Below are 14268 nucleotides of genomic sequence, written 5' to 3'. Positions count from 1 at the left end.
TTCAGGAATGTCATGGCCCAGAGAGCCTCTAGATATGGTCTTGACTGTCCATGGCACTGCAGCACCACAATTGCTTAGCCTCCATGGGCTCCTGCACTGAGGATAGCCCAGATGGATGAGTGTTGTTCAGAGTGATAATCAGGTCTGAGAGCCTACAAAAAGCAATAAAATATTGGAAGACAACATTTTGACTTAGAAAATGTAGATGAATATAACATTGGGATATCACAGTCATATAGGATATTATATCATATTCATATATAAAACCTAGATTTTCCTTAAAAATGCTGATGTGAGAAATCATAGCTCTCTGTAGAGACTATTTAAACATAGTGTCTTAATGTGTCTTTCTCTGGGCAGAGGGAAACAGGAAGCAGTGTCTGGCTCACTGAGGCCACCAGAAGAGCCAAATTCCCCTTGAGGCTACCTACACTGGTGCACACTTGTTCCCCTGGGATGAGCATGTTCTCTGGGGTCAAAACTTCTGTTCCCCCAGAAAAACCTGAACTCCAACATCCCTCTGCTGTGCTGTTCCCCAGCAAACACTCTACCCTCTGTCTGTCCAGTAGGCCCAGCCCCTCTCATTTGCAAGTCTCACAGCTCCCTGTGCAGGACACTCAAGAACACTGGTTCTCCCTGTGCAGGCTCAGTCCCAGTCAGGACACACAGAGACCATGAGGGCACCAGTGCAGCTCCTCAGCTTTCTCATGCTCTGGCTTCCAGGTGAGAAGGGAAACCAGGACTCACTGAGCTTAGTGCTCCCTGGGCTTCAGAGAAGGAACTGAAGTGTGCTGAATGATGCTAATGAATGTTTCTATTTACTCTCTCAGGTGCCAGGGGTGACATCCAGATGACCCAGTCTCCTCCATCCATGTCTGCATCTCTGGGAGAGAAAGTCGCCATCACCTGCAAGGCCAGTCAGGGCATTTACGGGGACTTAGCCTGGTATCAGCAGAAACCAGGGGAAGCTCCCAGGCTTCTGATCTATTATACATCAAACTTGCAATCCGGCGTCCCTTCCCGATTTAGTGGCAGTGGATCTAACAGAGATTACACTCTCACCATCAGCAGCCTGGAGTCTGAAGATGCAGCCACTTATTACTGTCTACAGTATGATAATACGCCTCCCACAGTGATACAGGCCATGACATAAACCCCAGGGATGAGCTGTGTGAATGCTGGACAGCCACAGGCTGCTCCTCCTGAGTGCCTCACCTGCTGAGAAGGAGTGTCACATGCAGCTTTCACTGTAATGTAGTAGAAGATTATGAAGAAATAACACTTAAGCCTCTACTTTAAAGATGAGAATTCTTGTAAGAAGGCTTTTCCATGAGAAAAAGAGAGACAGAGGAGAGATAATGAGAGAGAGAAGTGAATTAAAGTGAAGTGAAGTGAGATATGTCCCTAATTTCTGTATATAGGAACCCTAGCTTAGAGCCCATGGCTAAGGGAGGGACACTGGGCTCAAAAAGCCTGTACAACAATTTGCCATGAGATTGCTTAGGGGATATTGATAAAGGTTGCAGGCATATACTGATATTGTTATATCGATATATTAATTGATATATTAGACATTGATAAAGGATCAGGCCTCTCTTGTTTGAGACATCGTTTACTAGCATGCTAAGGACACCTCTTTGAGTTCTTCTAAAGACCACCAAGATTTCTATAAATCACAACTGTTTCCTAGTTACCAACTAAATGTGGTGAATTCTAGTTGTTTCAGGCCTTCCTAATCAGTATAGGAATGCTATAGGAGATAAGAATGTGAAAATGAAGACTCAAAGCACCCATCCCTGAGCCATGTGCACTTTATTTTTATAAAAAAAAAAAAAACAACTTAGGCATGTAATAAACAGCCACACAAAAGATGTCCTGGAAAGGAGGAACAGGGCATTCAAGCCACAAAGCTGATTCAATAAATTTAGGATGGAAATTAGGGTATTGTTAAATTCTAGACCAAAAATAAATAATGTCTCTGGTAAAGATCAATAAGTATTGTAATTATTGTATTAATGAGGGTGTCAATGAATTCTATAGAATATTTTAATGTTCATCTATACCTCACAGAAGCCATATGTTTTCCTGCTATGTAAACTATTGATCACCCCTTCTTCCTTGCTAACTCAGAAAGACTTGCTAAAGTAAATGTATAAAAACTCTGCTCTTTGAGTGAATAAAGAGGCTAGACCCAAACTTCTCTCCTGGTGTGTGGTCTAGTCACAATTTGCCAACTCCAGTGCCCACTCTCCTAGAAGACCCCACTGATGTTTCTGTGTCTAGCTGCTCCTGCCCAGTCCCTAGAGGCCCGTGACATCTGGCGCCCAACATGCATGGCGGAAGTGAAGTAAAATGCCTGCAAGCGAGACAGGTAAGGGAGGATGCATGGGAGAGAGTAGGGCATCAGGGAGGGTGAGAGAGAAATTGTTGACTTTGGTGGAATGAAACACGCACTAGTGAAGGTCGCTATACATTGTCTGACTGTAACTCAATTGTGAACAACTTTATCTATGGGAATAATTATAGTATGAACAACCTTGAATCCATGGTGTTTAAATTAAAAAAATTATAAAGGAGAAAAATTTCTTCCTTCCTTCTTTTCTTCCTTCTTTGCTTCCTTACTTCCTCCCATCCTTTCTTTTCTCTTTCCTTAATTCTATATTTACTTTATTATTTTTTTCCTTCCTTCATGTTTGTTTTATGGTCAGAACCTGAGGTGCTAGGGGCTACTCTTGCCTTGAAACTTAGAGGTAGCTTTGGGCAGTTCTTAGTGAAGCATATGGAGGCAGAGATACAACTCAAACCTCTTCTGTATGCAAGGAAACAAAACCATTATATTGCCTGAGGAATATTATATGTTTAATGTGATTTCATAATTTATGTATACATTTAAATTCAATTTACTTTTTAAAGGACATGTGTTGTGTATGTAAACATTTTATGGGATTATTATGTTACTGACCCTACCCTGATTGGTGATTGTGCCCTACCCTAGGGTGTGATCTGGCATTCTGCCCCCACCCTAGGGTGGTATCTGATTCTGCTCCAACCATTGGGTGGTACCTGATTCTGGGGGGTAAAAACAAGTGTCTGTGGAAGATGAGGGGCTTTTTAGCTAGAACTGATGCTGAGGCTTTGGACTTCAGTCTTGTCTACCGAATAAAGCTAATATTTCCACAAGCCTGACTGCCTGCGAGCTGTTTACCCACCACTTCTCCTCAGAACCACTGGCTGAACAGGGTGGCAGATGTGACTCAGGTCATAGCAAAACCAATCCTAGCAGTGTGCACATATCCATGTACCTTAAAGCCCTATGTATGAGCTCTCACTCCTCTAGATCATAAGCTGGTGTCCAGCTAAGAAAAGTGAATGTGGGGGCTCATGGGAGCTACCTGTGGTCTGGGCATATTTCAAGGATGCAAAGACCATAATAGGCACAGTCACACTATTGTGACAAGTACAATTGCATTGTCACAGAAAGGAATCTAGGAATAATCATTTTAGCCTAGGCAGAACACATGTTTTTCAGAACTGAGACCCAGAGTTTTATTTCTCTAACCAAAACAACCCAAAATAGTGCTATTGGCCTCTAGCTGCTGAAATATTATAGTTGGATGTCATACTCATGAATACAAAACTCACAAATAAGTTTTACTCTCAATCATGAGTAATTCAGTTGTGGTCCTTATGGCTGATGCTCTCTGAGTAATCCTCACTGAAACAGCATCTATGGTTCCAACTGACTTTGAATTAGACATGAAGCTGAGTTGACAACTCTGCGTTTGGACCCAAGTTCCCTGTGCTTCCCAACATTCCCTCTCTGCTCACCTGTCATTGCACATGCAAGTTAATTCATGTGCATGAGATTCTTTCTGGAATTACACCTGTGGCTTCTCAAATTGATCTTAGCACCTGCTGTGTATGTTAGTGAACCAGTGATAATAGTAGCCTTTGGTTAGATAAATCTCTTCTAAATTCCAGATATCTCTAACTTATTTCTTCTCTGACAGTTATCTATTTTAATAAGGAGAGGAAGCATTCGTTGTGTGGGTGTCAGTTATGATACAGACAGGTCTGGTGATGTCTGTTTCACAACCTGGGAAAAGTCTTTTTCAGAATCACTGGGAACAGCCCCTAAAAATCTTCTCATTGCTGAATCATAAAATAGCCAGTAGATGGCAGAGAGACCCCATAACCAACAAGAAAAAAGCCTGGATCCTAGAAATTCTGGGAGGAATTTGTCAATAGAGACAGGGGCCCTGCAAAGGTTATGGGAAAAATCTGAAGTAGTTATAATAGGCCATATTTGGGGGGGGGTAACACCCAGCTGCACCCAGGACTTACTTCTGGATCTGCACTTACAAGTTACTTCTGGCAGGCTCAGAGACCAAATGGGATGACAGAGATTAAAACCATGTAAGGCAAACTGTGTTTATATAAGTCAGTTGATAGAGTCTTTCTTTGTGGCAAAGGGATCAAGAAGCAGGGTCCTGACTCTCAGGGACCCCAGAGGACACCATTCATCAGCAGTCACACTGGTGCCTGCCATGTGTGGATGAGCATATTCTCTGAGGGCTAGATCTGCTTCATTAGAGAGACAGGAAACCCCACTTTGCCTCAGCTGTGCTGCTGCCACACAAACCCTCTTCTGCCTGCCCAGCAGGCCCAACCTCCTCTAATTTGCAAGTCCTAGAGCTCCTGGCTCAGGATATTCAAAAACACTGGGATTCTCAGTACAGACTCAGTCCCAGGCAGGACACAGTGAACATGAACGCCCCTGTGCAGCTCCTCAGCTTCCTGATGCTCTGGCTCTCAGGTGAGGGTTCACTGGGCTTAGTGTTCCCTGAGCTTCAGAAAATGGAAATAATGGTGATGAATGGTGATGATGAGTGTTTCTATTTTCTCTCTCAGGTGCCATGAGTGATATCCAGCTGACCCAGTCTCCATCTATGTCTGCAAATCTGGGACAGAAAGTCTCCTTCTCCTGCAAGGCCAATCAGAACATTGGCAACTCTTTGCACTGGTATCAGCAGAAACCAGGGGAAGCTCCTAGGCTCCTGATCAAGTATGCATCAAACTTGCAACCTGGTGTCCCTTCCAGATTCAGTGGCAGTAGATCTGGCACAGATTTCACTTTCACCATCAGCAGCCTGGAGTCAGAGGATACTGCCACTTATTACTGTCAAGAGAGTTATAGTTCCCACAGTGATACAGGCCAGAACAAAAACCCCCAGAGAAGACATTAATGAAGCTTTGTAGCCCCAGATGCTCCTGCTACTTCCCCCTGCTGAGAGAGTATCATTTGCACATACAACGTGATATGTTAAAAACTTTTTTATTCTCCCTCTCATCCCATGTGCAGTGAAATGACTGACTAGATCTGCTGGTTTAATTTTTAGAGATTATTTTTCTTTAAGAATGTGGGAGACAGGTTTATTCAGAGTTCATGTTGAAGGACTATACTATACATTCTCTAGGAACCATTGTTTTAATTCTATTTAAAAATTAATAATGAGGGACCTGAGTGATAGCACAGGGTGGTATCAGTGAGCACCCTTCATATGGCCTAAAACCAAAATAATAATAATAAATAATAATAAAATATTTTCCCTCACCAAAGTGAAGGTGAAGTGAAGGAAGACCCCTCCAGAGGCATCTCACAAAGCACATCCTGGTCCTGCCAAAGAATGTTTGAGTAGATCAGAGGGATAATGTTGCAGGGGTCCAACATTCAGAGCTTAGGTAGGGGTACAGATCTGCTTCTTTGATGAGGGCATTTGGTCCTAAACTCGACTGAAAACAAAATCCTAATTCAGTGACAAGAACTATGGGATACTTGTTTCTTGGTTTGTTTGTTCTGGGACACATGCTGTACTACTCAGGACTTACTTCTAGATTTGTGCTCAGGGATCACTGAAAGTGGGCTCAGAAGTCCATATGGGATGCCAGAGATTGAACTTAGTTTTTCGTGTACAAGGCAATCACCCTACTCACTTGACTATCACTCAAGCCCAGGAACTTGATTATGAAATTGAGTTTATATTGGTTACATACAATGAAGGTCTTGGGGAAAATCAGGGATGTGAAAACTCATATAAAATATTGAGATTACAACCTTCTGTGCTAAATTCAATGCCACAGTATTTGGCCTCATCAGGAAACACCCTGAATTACAATGGTGGTGCTTCCTACCTGCACAAGACTTAAAGTTCTCAGAGTGACTGTAGATATGTGAAAATTAATTATTATTTTATCACTAGTTTCCTTTTTGTAGGATGGGGTTTTGGACCACACCCATCTGTGTTCAAGGGGTTTCTCCTGACTCTGTACTCAGAGGACCAGGGGATCATATGGAATGCTGGGGATCAAACCTGGGTCCATCCCTGGTCGGTCATATGCAAGGCAAACACGCTACCACTGTGCTATCACTCTGGCAAAATGAAAAAATATTACATTCGTCTCAAGTAAAATGTTTAAGTTACACAAAATATAGTTATATATTTGTGCAAAGTAACAGCACAATTATCCAACAGCTGTATGTGGGGCCAGATATGCTGAGGCATAGCTCTAACATCACAGAAATAATCTAGGATCTGGATACAAATTTGTTGGAATATATATCTAAAGTACTAGATTTGATTCCTGGCAGATTAAAAAGTGCTCTTGGGGACTAATAGTTGAAACATGACGTTTGGTTTCTAAGCAGCCATGTGTGAATACTAACCTCACAGTCATGGTGCATAAGTCTGATGACCTTAGAGGACTCAATGTGGCAGCACTTTCAGACTCAGGGTGGTCTGGATGATTCTGAAGGTGTCATGAAGCTGGGGTGCACGAACCTACTACATCCAGACTCAGAAACGCTTTCTGTTTAGAGACACCACACTACACCCACACACACACCACAACACACACAACACCAGCTCAACCTATCACTTCACTGCGGGATTCTCCTCCTGCCTGGAATCTCTCTCTGGATTTACATACTTTTATCTCCATAGTGGTTCATAGCTACATATTAAGGTCTGGGTCGGTCATGTCTCTTTTCTGAATTCCTGGTCACCTGTGAGTCATTTAGGCTCAAATAGAGGAATAGTTATGAAGCAGGGAAATCTTTCTTTCTTTTTTTTTTTTTTTTTTTTTTTTAGTTCTTCAGTACTGACCTTGGTGATAGATATTACCGAGTCTCTTTCCCAGACTGGTGAAAAGCTTCTGAAAGCATCACTTAGACACAGAAAAGTCTCACTCATCTATGGATTTAAGAAAAATGAAAGACATTACTATAACAATGCCCACAGACAATAGAGATGAGGGACGGAAGACCAGCTCATGATTTGAAGCTCACCACAAAGAGTGGTGAGTGTAGTTGGAGAAATAACTACACAAACAACTATCATAGCAATGCTAATGAATGAGAGAACTAGAATGCCTGTCTCAAATACAAGTGACGGGAGTAATGGAGATCATTGGTGATGGGAATGTTGCATGGGTGAAGGAGGGTGCTCTTTAAATAACTGAAACCCAACTGCAATCATGTCTGTAATCAAGGTGCTTAAATAAAGATATAAAATACAAAACACTAGCTCCAACATTCCACACGGTCACTCCTACACCCCATAGAGGTATCCATTACTGTCTATGGTACCAATACTTGTGGGGGTGTTCTCATGCCCTTTCCTGTGGTCTCATCACCCATTCTCCTTGATACAATGTGCCCTTTATTTGCTCTATAAGAGCTCTAATCTCTTCCAAATGCAAGAGATCAGTGGATGAGGGAAACACAAATAAATATACACAGTCTATTCCATGAGAAACTGGACTGTCATCCCACCCTAAGTGGACATATTTCCATATGGCACTTGAGGCAAAAAAGAATGAAAGAATGAAGAGAGTTAAAGAAAGTAAAGGGTGTTTCCAGTCACGGAAATAACAGAGATGAAAAGTCTCTGTAGATATGGAGGGAACCTGAACTTATGGTTTAGGGGGAGGTAGAGGGAGAGAATCTCAAAGTAAAGGAGGATGCAAGCTTCAAGAAGACACAATGGTGTTGGGGCCTGAGCAATAACAATGGTAGGGCATTTGCCTTGCACATGACAGACCCATGACAGACCTGAGTTCAATCCCTGGCATCCCATATGATCCCCAGCCTGCCAGGAGCAATTTCTGAGTGCAGAGCCAGGAGTAACCCCTTAGCTATGCCAGGTATGGCCCAACCCCACCCCAAAATGGACATACAGTGGGAATGTTACATACATCTTCACTCTAATATATGAATTATTTCACAATTTTATTATCTTTTCCTAAGTACAATTCTGTTGAGAATTTTTTTGTTTATTGGGACTCATCCAGCAGTACTTAGAGTTACTACTCCTGGCTCTGCACTCAGGGAAGACTCTAGTAGTGCTCAGAGAACCAAATAGAATGCTGGGATCAAACTGATGTCAGCCTTGTGCAAAGCAAGAGCCCTCCCCCACTGTACTATCACAATGTCCCAACTCTGTCTTGTTTAAATGGCAATTCCTCACCTACCACATATAGGGTCCTGGGGAGGGGGTTGATAGCTGAGCAATGTCTGTGCTGGGTCAAGTCAGAGCCCAGGAACTTTATGGCCCAGAGTATCTCTAAGTGCAGGCTTGAAATTTCCTGGCACTGCAGCACCACAATAGCTTTCTTTGCCTCCATGGTCCCTTACACTGATGCTCAGCCAAGAGTGATGAATGTTGTTCAGAGTAACCACCCCTCCTAGAGCCCACAAGAATTAATAGAACGTTTGTAAATATAGTTTTTATTTTAAGTATATAGGAAAAATAAGATATTACAGTGAATAGGAAACCTACTAACCTTAATGTAAAGATGAGAAATTACTGGTATCAAGAGAGTCCTTGGAGTGTTTGTGTTGGTGTCATATGACAGACGGAAAGATAAAGCAAGAAGCTGTCCCGACACTCAAGGACCCTAGAGAACACAGCTCTATGGACCCACACTGGTTCCCTCCTGTGCTCCTTGAAACAAGCATGTTCACTGGGGGCCAAATTCTTCTTCCCCAGGGGACCTAAACCATTGCTTTCCCTCAGCTGTGCTGCTCCCATACAAACACTCCACCCACCTGCCAGCCCAGGAGGCTCACCCCATCTCATGTGCAAGTCTCCCAGCTCCCTGCCCAGGATCCTCAAGAACTCTGGGTCTCCCTGTGCATGCTCAGTCCCAGTCAGGATACACAGTGGACATGAGGGTCCTTGTGCAGCTCCTCAGCTTCCTGATGCCCTGGATTCCTGGTAAGAAGGGAAACTAGGGTTCACCTGGCTCAGTGCTGCCTGGGCTTCAGGGGAAGGAACTGAAGGGTGAATGGAGATGATGAGTATATTTTCTTTTAGGTGCCAGAGGTGATATCCAGCTAACCCAGTCTCCATCCATGTCTTCATCTCTGGGAGGGAAAGTTGACATCGCCTGTCAGGCAGTCAGGACATCAGCAATTATTTGCACTGGTATCAGCAGAAACCATCAGAAGCTCCCAGGGTCCTGATTTATTGAGCCTCCAATTTACACACAGGGGTCTCTTCTAGGTTCAGTGGCAGTGGTTGTGGCACAGATTTCACACTCACCATCAGCAGCCTGGAATCTGAAGATGCTGCCACTTACCACTGTCAACAGGAACATAGTTCCCCTCCCTCAGTGATACAGGCCAGAACATAAACCTCAGATATGAGCTGTGTGAAGCTGAGCAGCTCCAGCTCCTCTTTTGGTTACTCCACCTGCTGAAAGTGACCCTTGAAGTCAGATTTTGATGTTGTAGGTGCTTTCAAGGAGAAATAACAATTTTAGGCTCTATCTCCTCCCTCCTATCCCATATGCACTGAAATTATTATAAATTTGCTAATAAATATTTAGAGATTATTTGTCTTAAGAATATGTGTGACAGTTTTACTCAGAATTCATATTGGAGGAATAATTACTCTACATATACTCTACATATAGTAGAAACCATTGTATTAATTTTTATTTTAAAATTAATAATGAAATATGTTCCCACACCAAAGTGGGAACAAAGCTACTTCCCACTGTTTAACCTACTAGGTATTTCACAAATCACATCCTGGTCCCACCAAGGAACCTTTGATGTTGGCCAGAGGGAGCATCCTGCAGGGGTCAGAGTTGCAAAGCTAGGGAAAGTGGTACAGAAATAGTTCTTTGATTGGTGGATTTGATCTCAATAAAAATTTTAAAAAGCCAACTTAAATGAAAGAAACAGCGGTTGTTTTATTTTTTGCTTATTTGTTTATTTATTTTGTGGATACACCCACCTGTACACAGTATTAATCTTGGTGCTTAGTTCAGGGAACACGTCTGAAGGGATCCAGAGTCCATATGGGATGCCCAGCACTCTTCCTTTCTAGACTATTGCTACAGACCAGAAACTGTTGTATTTTGTATCCTTGAATGTGAAATGAGGTTTGTACTGGTTACCTAAAAGGGGTTTGGGGAGAAATGCTGGGATCTGAGAAATCACATAAATGAGGGAAATCTCAACCTCCTGTCTAAGCTCAGTTTTATAGTATTTTTCCTCAATGGGAAATACCCTGGATCATAATGATGGTGCTTCTGTCTGCTTAAAACTCAAACACTCAGAGTGAATGGAGATTTGCGGAAAAAAAACATTATTTTATCAGAAAGTTGTATTTTTGGGGGGAGGCTCACACCTGGAAGCACTCATGGGTCACTCCTGGCTTCAGAATCAGAAATCGCTCATGGCAGACTGAGGAGACCATATGGGATGCTGGGATTTGAACCACTGACATTCTGCATGCAAGCAAACACCTTACCTTCATGTTATCTCTCCAGCCAAGAAAGTTGTATGTTTTTTGTTTTACTTTTTTTCCCTTTATTTAAACATCTTGATTGCAAGTATGATTGTGATTAGGTTTCAGTCATGTAAGGAACACACCCCTTCACCAGTGCAATATTCCCACCACCAATATCCCATAACAGCAGAAACCTGGGGAGTCTCAAAGATTTACCACAGGCATCATCCACATTGGCACAATACTCATCCCAGCTTGTTGAAGGGAATATAAGTAACAATTGAAAACTGGTGTTCTGGAGATGTGACTGAGTATTACCATCTTCATCTCTGTTAATAAGAATAAACCTAATATAATGACAGACTAGATTAATCTAACATTTAAAAAATCAAAGGTACTTATTTGATTACCATATATATAAAAGATCCAATGACCATTTGTGGGCAGATTCACACCATTTGAAATACAACATAGCTTTATCGCCATAGAAAAATCTTCCAGTTCTGGGAGCACAGATTAGAGAAACATGTGTTTTGCATGACTGAAGTGCTGAATTCAATTTCTGGCTACAAACAAATAAAAATATGATACTAGACTTTAATCTTGGAAAGTTTACAGTTGGTTACTCAAGCAGTCAAGAGTACAAATGTCACCAGTCATGGTCCACAGGGCTGAGGCTCTGAAGCCTCTCATAGGTGCAGCAGATGTGGTTCTCAGAGCTGGTAAGGAAGATTCTGGAAGGAGACTTGAGGCTGAATTGAAAAATCTGGAAGAGAGTCAGGACATTTCAGTTCTCCCATATTTTCCCACTGATCATCTGCCATTTTTTTCTGCAGGTACACTCCTGATATCTCAAGTTTGTCAGAGAACCTAGTGCTTAGCTCTAAGTGACACGGATCTGTATTAAATTCTTGGAAACCTGTTACTGGTGACTTATCAACTACTTATGCTGTTTATAAGAAATTGTGTTGTTGATGTTGTTTGTTGTTTTTGTTGTCATTATTGTTTTTAAAATATGACCTAGTGATGCATATTACACTATCCATTTCACAGACTGGTGAAACGTTTTTCTCAGGACAAGAAAGAGTTATCAGAATATTAGAATAATCATTTGGCACAACTGGATGCTGAAAGGAGTTAAAGTTATGTGCATGAGATACACTTAGTAACACTATTCAAATCTCAGTGCATAATGGAAAAGGGGGAGAGAAAAGGTGAAGAGTAGAAGGAAGAAGAGGAGGAAGAAGAGGAAGAGAAGAAGAAAGAACGAAAGAAAGAAAGAAAGAAAGAAAGAAAGAAAGAAAGAAAGAAAGAAAGAAAGAAAGAAAGAAGAAGAAAGAAAGAAAGAAAGAAAGAAAGAAGAAGAAAAGAAAGAAAGAAAAGAAAGAAAAAGAAAGAAAGAAAGAAAGAAAGAGAGAGAGAAAGAGTGAGAGACGAAAGAAAGAAAAGAAAAAGAAAGAAAGAAAGAAAGAAAGAAAGAAGAAAGAAAGAAAGAAAGAAAGAAAGAAAGAAAGAAAGAAAGAGAAAAGAAAGAAAGAAAAGAGAGAAGAAAGAGAGAGAGAGAGAGAGAGAGAAAGAAAGAAGAAAGAAAGAAAGAAGAAGAAAGAAAGAAAGAAAGAAAGAAAGAAAAAGAAAAGAAAGAAAGAGAAGAAGAAAGAAAGAAAGAAAGAGAAGAAAGAAGAAAGAAAAGAGAAAGAAAGAAAAGAAAGAAAGAAGAAAGAAGAAAAGAAAGAAAGAAAGAGAGAGAGAAAGAGGATGAGGATGAGAGGAATAATAAAGAAGAAAAACAATGAGGAGGAGGAGAAAGAGGAGGAGGGGAAAGATAAGAAGGAGAAGGAGAAGAAGGAGGAGGAGGAGGAGGAGGAAGAGAGGAGGAGAAGAACAAGGAGAAGGAGATAAAGGGGACCTGGTGGTGCAAAGTCTACACCAATGGAGGAATGGATGTTGAAACAGTATATAACTTAAACTCAAACATTAACAACTTTGGAACTACATATCTTATGGAGATTAATTAAAATCAGAAATTGTAAAAATGAAAAGAAATAAAGGTCTCCACAGGAACTCTAGGACCAGCATGTAAAATATTTTGAATTGTTGTATCAGAAAATAGACATTAGATAAAAGAGGACACCATAATTGACAAGGGAGACATTGAATGAGTGTCCTGTTGTCAACATGTACAGGGGTGCTGTGAGTATGACAAGGATAGATAAATCTGTCAATGCAGTTTTGGGGAAATGATAATGTTTTCTGAAGTTTGCTTAGAAGATCAATACTTCCTGCATGCGATAGACCTAAATATGGTTGCTCCCTGAAGCCCAACAACTCAATTTATATCTTGACCTAATTTTATTGTGAGGGACAGTTGCTAGGGGGCAATACAATTCTGTGGAAATTTGTGTGTTTCCTTTTTCTCTTATAATCAAATTTCCTGTAACTTGTCCATTTTCACCCAAGTAAGTGGGTTTATTTTCCTTTGGACTTAGAGGTTTTCCTGGAAGAGTTTATCACCAGCTGTCTATGGTTTTCCTTGTGGCAGACTTACAAATTTTAGGGAAAAAAAACAATAATATAGACAGAAAATCAATTGGAAAAATTCTCCATTTTTTAATTTTCTGTTTCTGGTTTTTAAGTGTCCTATGCACTCTTTCAACTATTGTCTGTCTTTTGGATTGTGTAGAATTCCGGTTATATGTTTTATCTGCCATTATAGAAAACTTGAAAAGTTTTGCTGGTGTAGGTCCATTATTTGTCTTGATTTTATGATGAATCCACGTAACTAAAAAGCTTTGTAATCCAAAAGGAGAAGACTGCTTTTCCCCTTTCTGAAGTCACAGGGGCTGACAATATAAAACTAGAATATTTGTCAAAAACCAAATAAAGATATGGTTCGTTGGGAAGAAATTAACATTAGTCACATCCATTTGCCATATTTTATTGATCCTCAGACTTAGAGGATTAGTTCCTGCCACATGAATTTTTCAGTGCATAGGGGTACAAAAAATAGGTTCTGAGCATCTTTGTAATATGGTTTGCAGTTGTAGCAAACATTGTTCCACAGGATTCTGAATATTTAATGCTGCACTTCCCCTGAAAAGGCCAACTACATAGCTGAGTCACTCACAATATTACAAGGGCCTGACATGTGTGATAGTAGATAACTTAAGTTGACAAGTTCTACTTGATGTCAGAGTTATAATTGGTACATAATGTTATGTTCAGGAATTGGCCAAAATTTTTACCTTTTCCTGATGATGAACCATCAATATAAAACACAGATATATCTGGAATAAGAGGGGTGTGAATGATGGAAAAAATTATGAAATGTGTCCTTAGTGCTCGCTTCAGCAGCATAGATACTAAAATTGGAACAATACAGAGCAGATTAGCATGGCCCAATTAGCATGACGCCTGTGGAAGGACGACATGCAAATTTGTAAAATGTGTCCTGAAAAAGTTCCAGTTTTTT

At 41.0% G+C, this 14268-nt stretch overlaps 2 pseudogenes and 2 gene segments (V, D, J or C); all 4 read left to right on the top strand.

Annotated features, from left to right (window-relative positions):
* Positions 1 to 668: 668 nt before the first annotated feature.
* On the top strand, positions 669 to 1153 carry LOC126024200 (immunoglobulin kappa variable 1-6-like). The segment is given in 2 exon segments: positions 669 to 723; positions 831 to 1153. Coding segments are annotated over 2 exon segments (372 nt in total).
* Positions 1154 to 4767: 3614 nt separating this feature from the next.
* Positions 4768 to 5246, top strand: LOC126024199 (immunoglobulin kappa variable 1-39-like). The segment is given in 2 exon segments: positions 4768 to 4816; positions 4912 to 5246. Coding segments are annotated over 2 exon segments (384 nt in total).
* A 3980-nt stretch (positions 5247 to 9226) lies between these two features.
* LOC126024197 (immunoglobulin kappa variable 1D-33-like) lies at positions 9227 to 9693 on the top strand (annotated as a pseudogene).
* Positions 9694 to 14134: 4441 nt separating this feature from the next.
* Positions 14135 to 14268, top strand: LOC126025318 (uncharacterized; annotated as a pseudogene).

The sequence above is a fragment of the Suncus etruscus genome, chromosome 12, assembly GCF_024139225.1.
Source record: "Suncus etruscus isolate mSunEtr1 chromosome 12, mSunEtr1.pri.cur, whole genome shotgun sequence".
Taxonomy (NCBI): Eukaryota; Metazoa; Chordata; class Mammalia; order Eulipotyphla; family Soricidae; genus Suncus; species Suncus etruscus.
The sequence above is the reverse complement of the archived record's forward strand: the minus strand, read 5'-3'. Positions and strand labels throughout refer to the sequence as shown.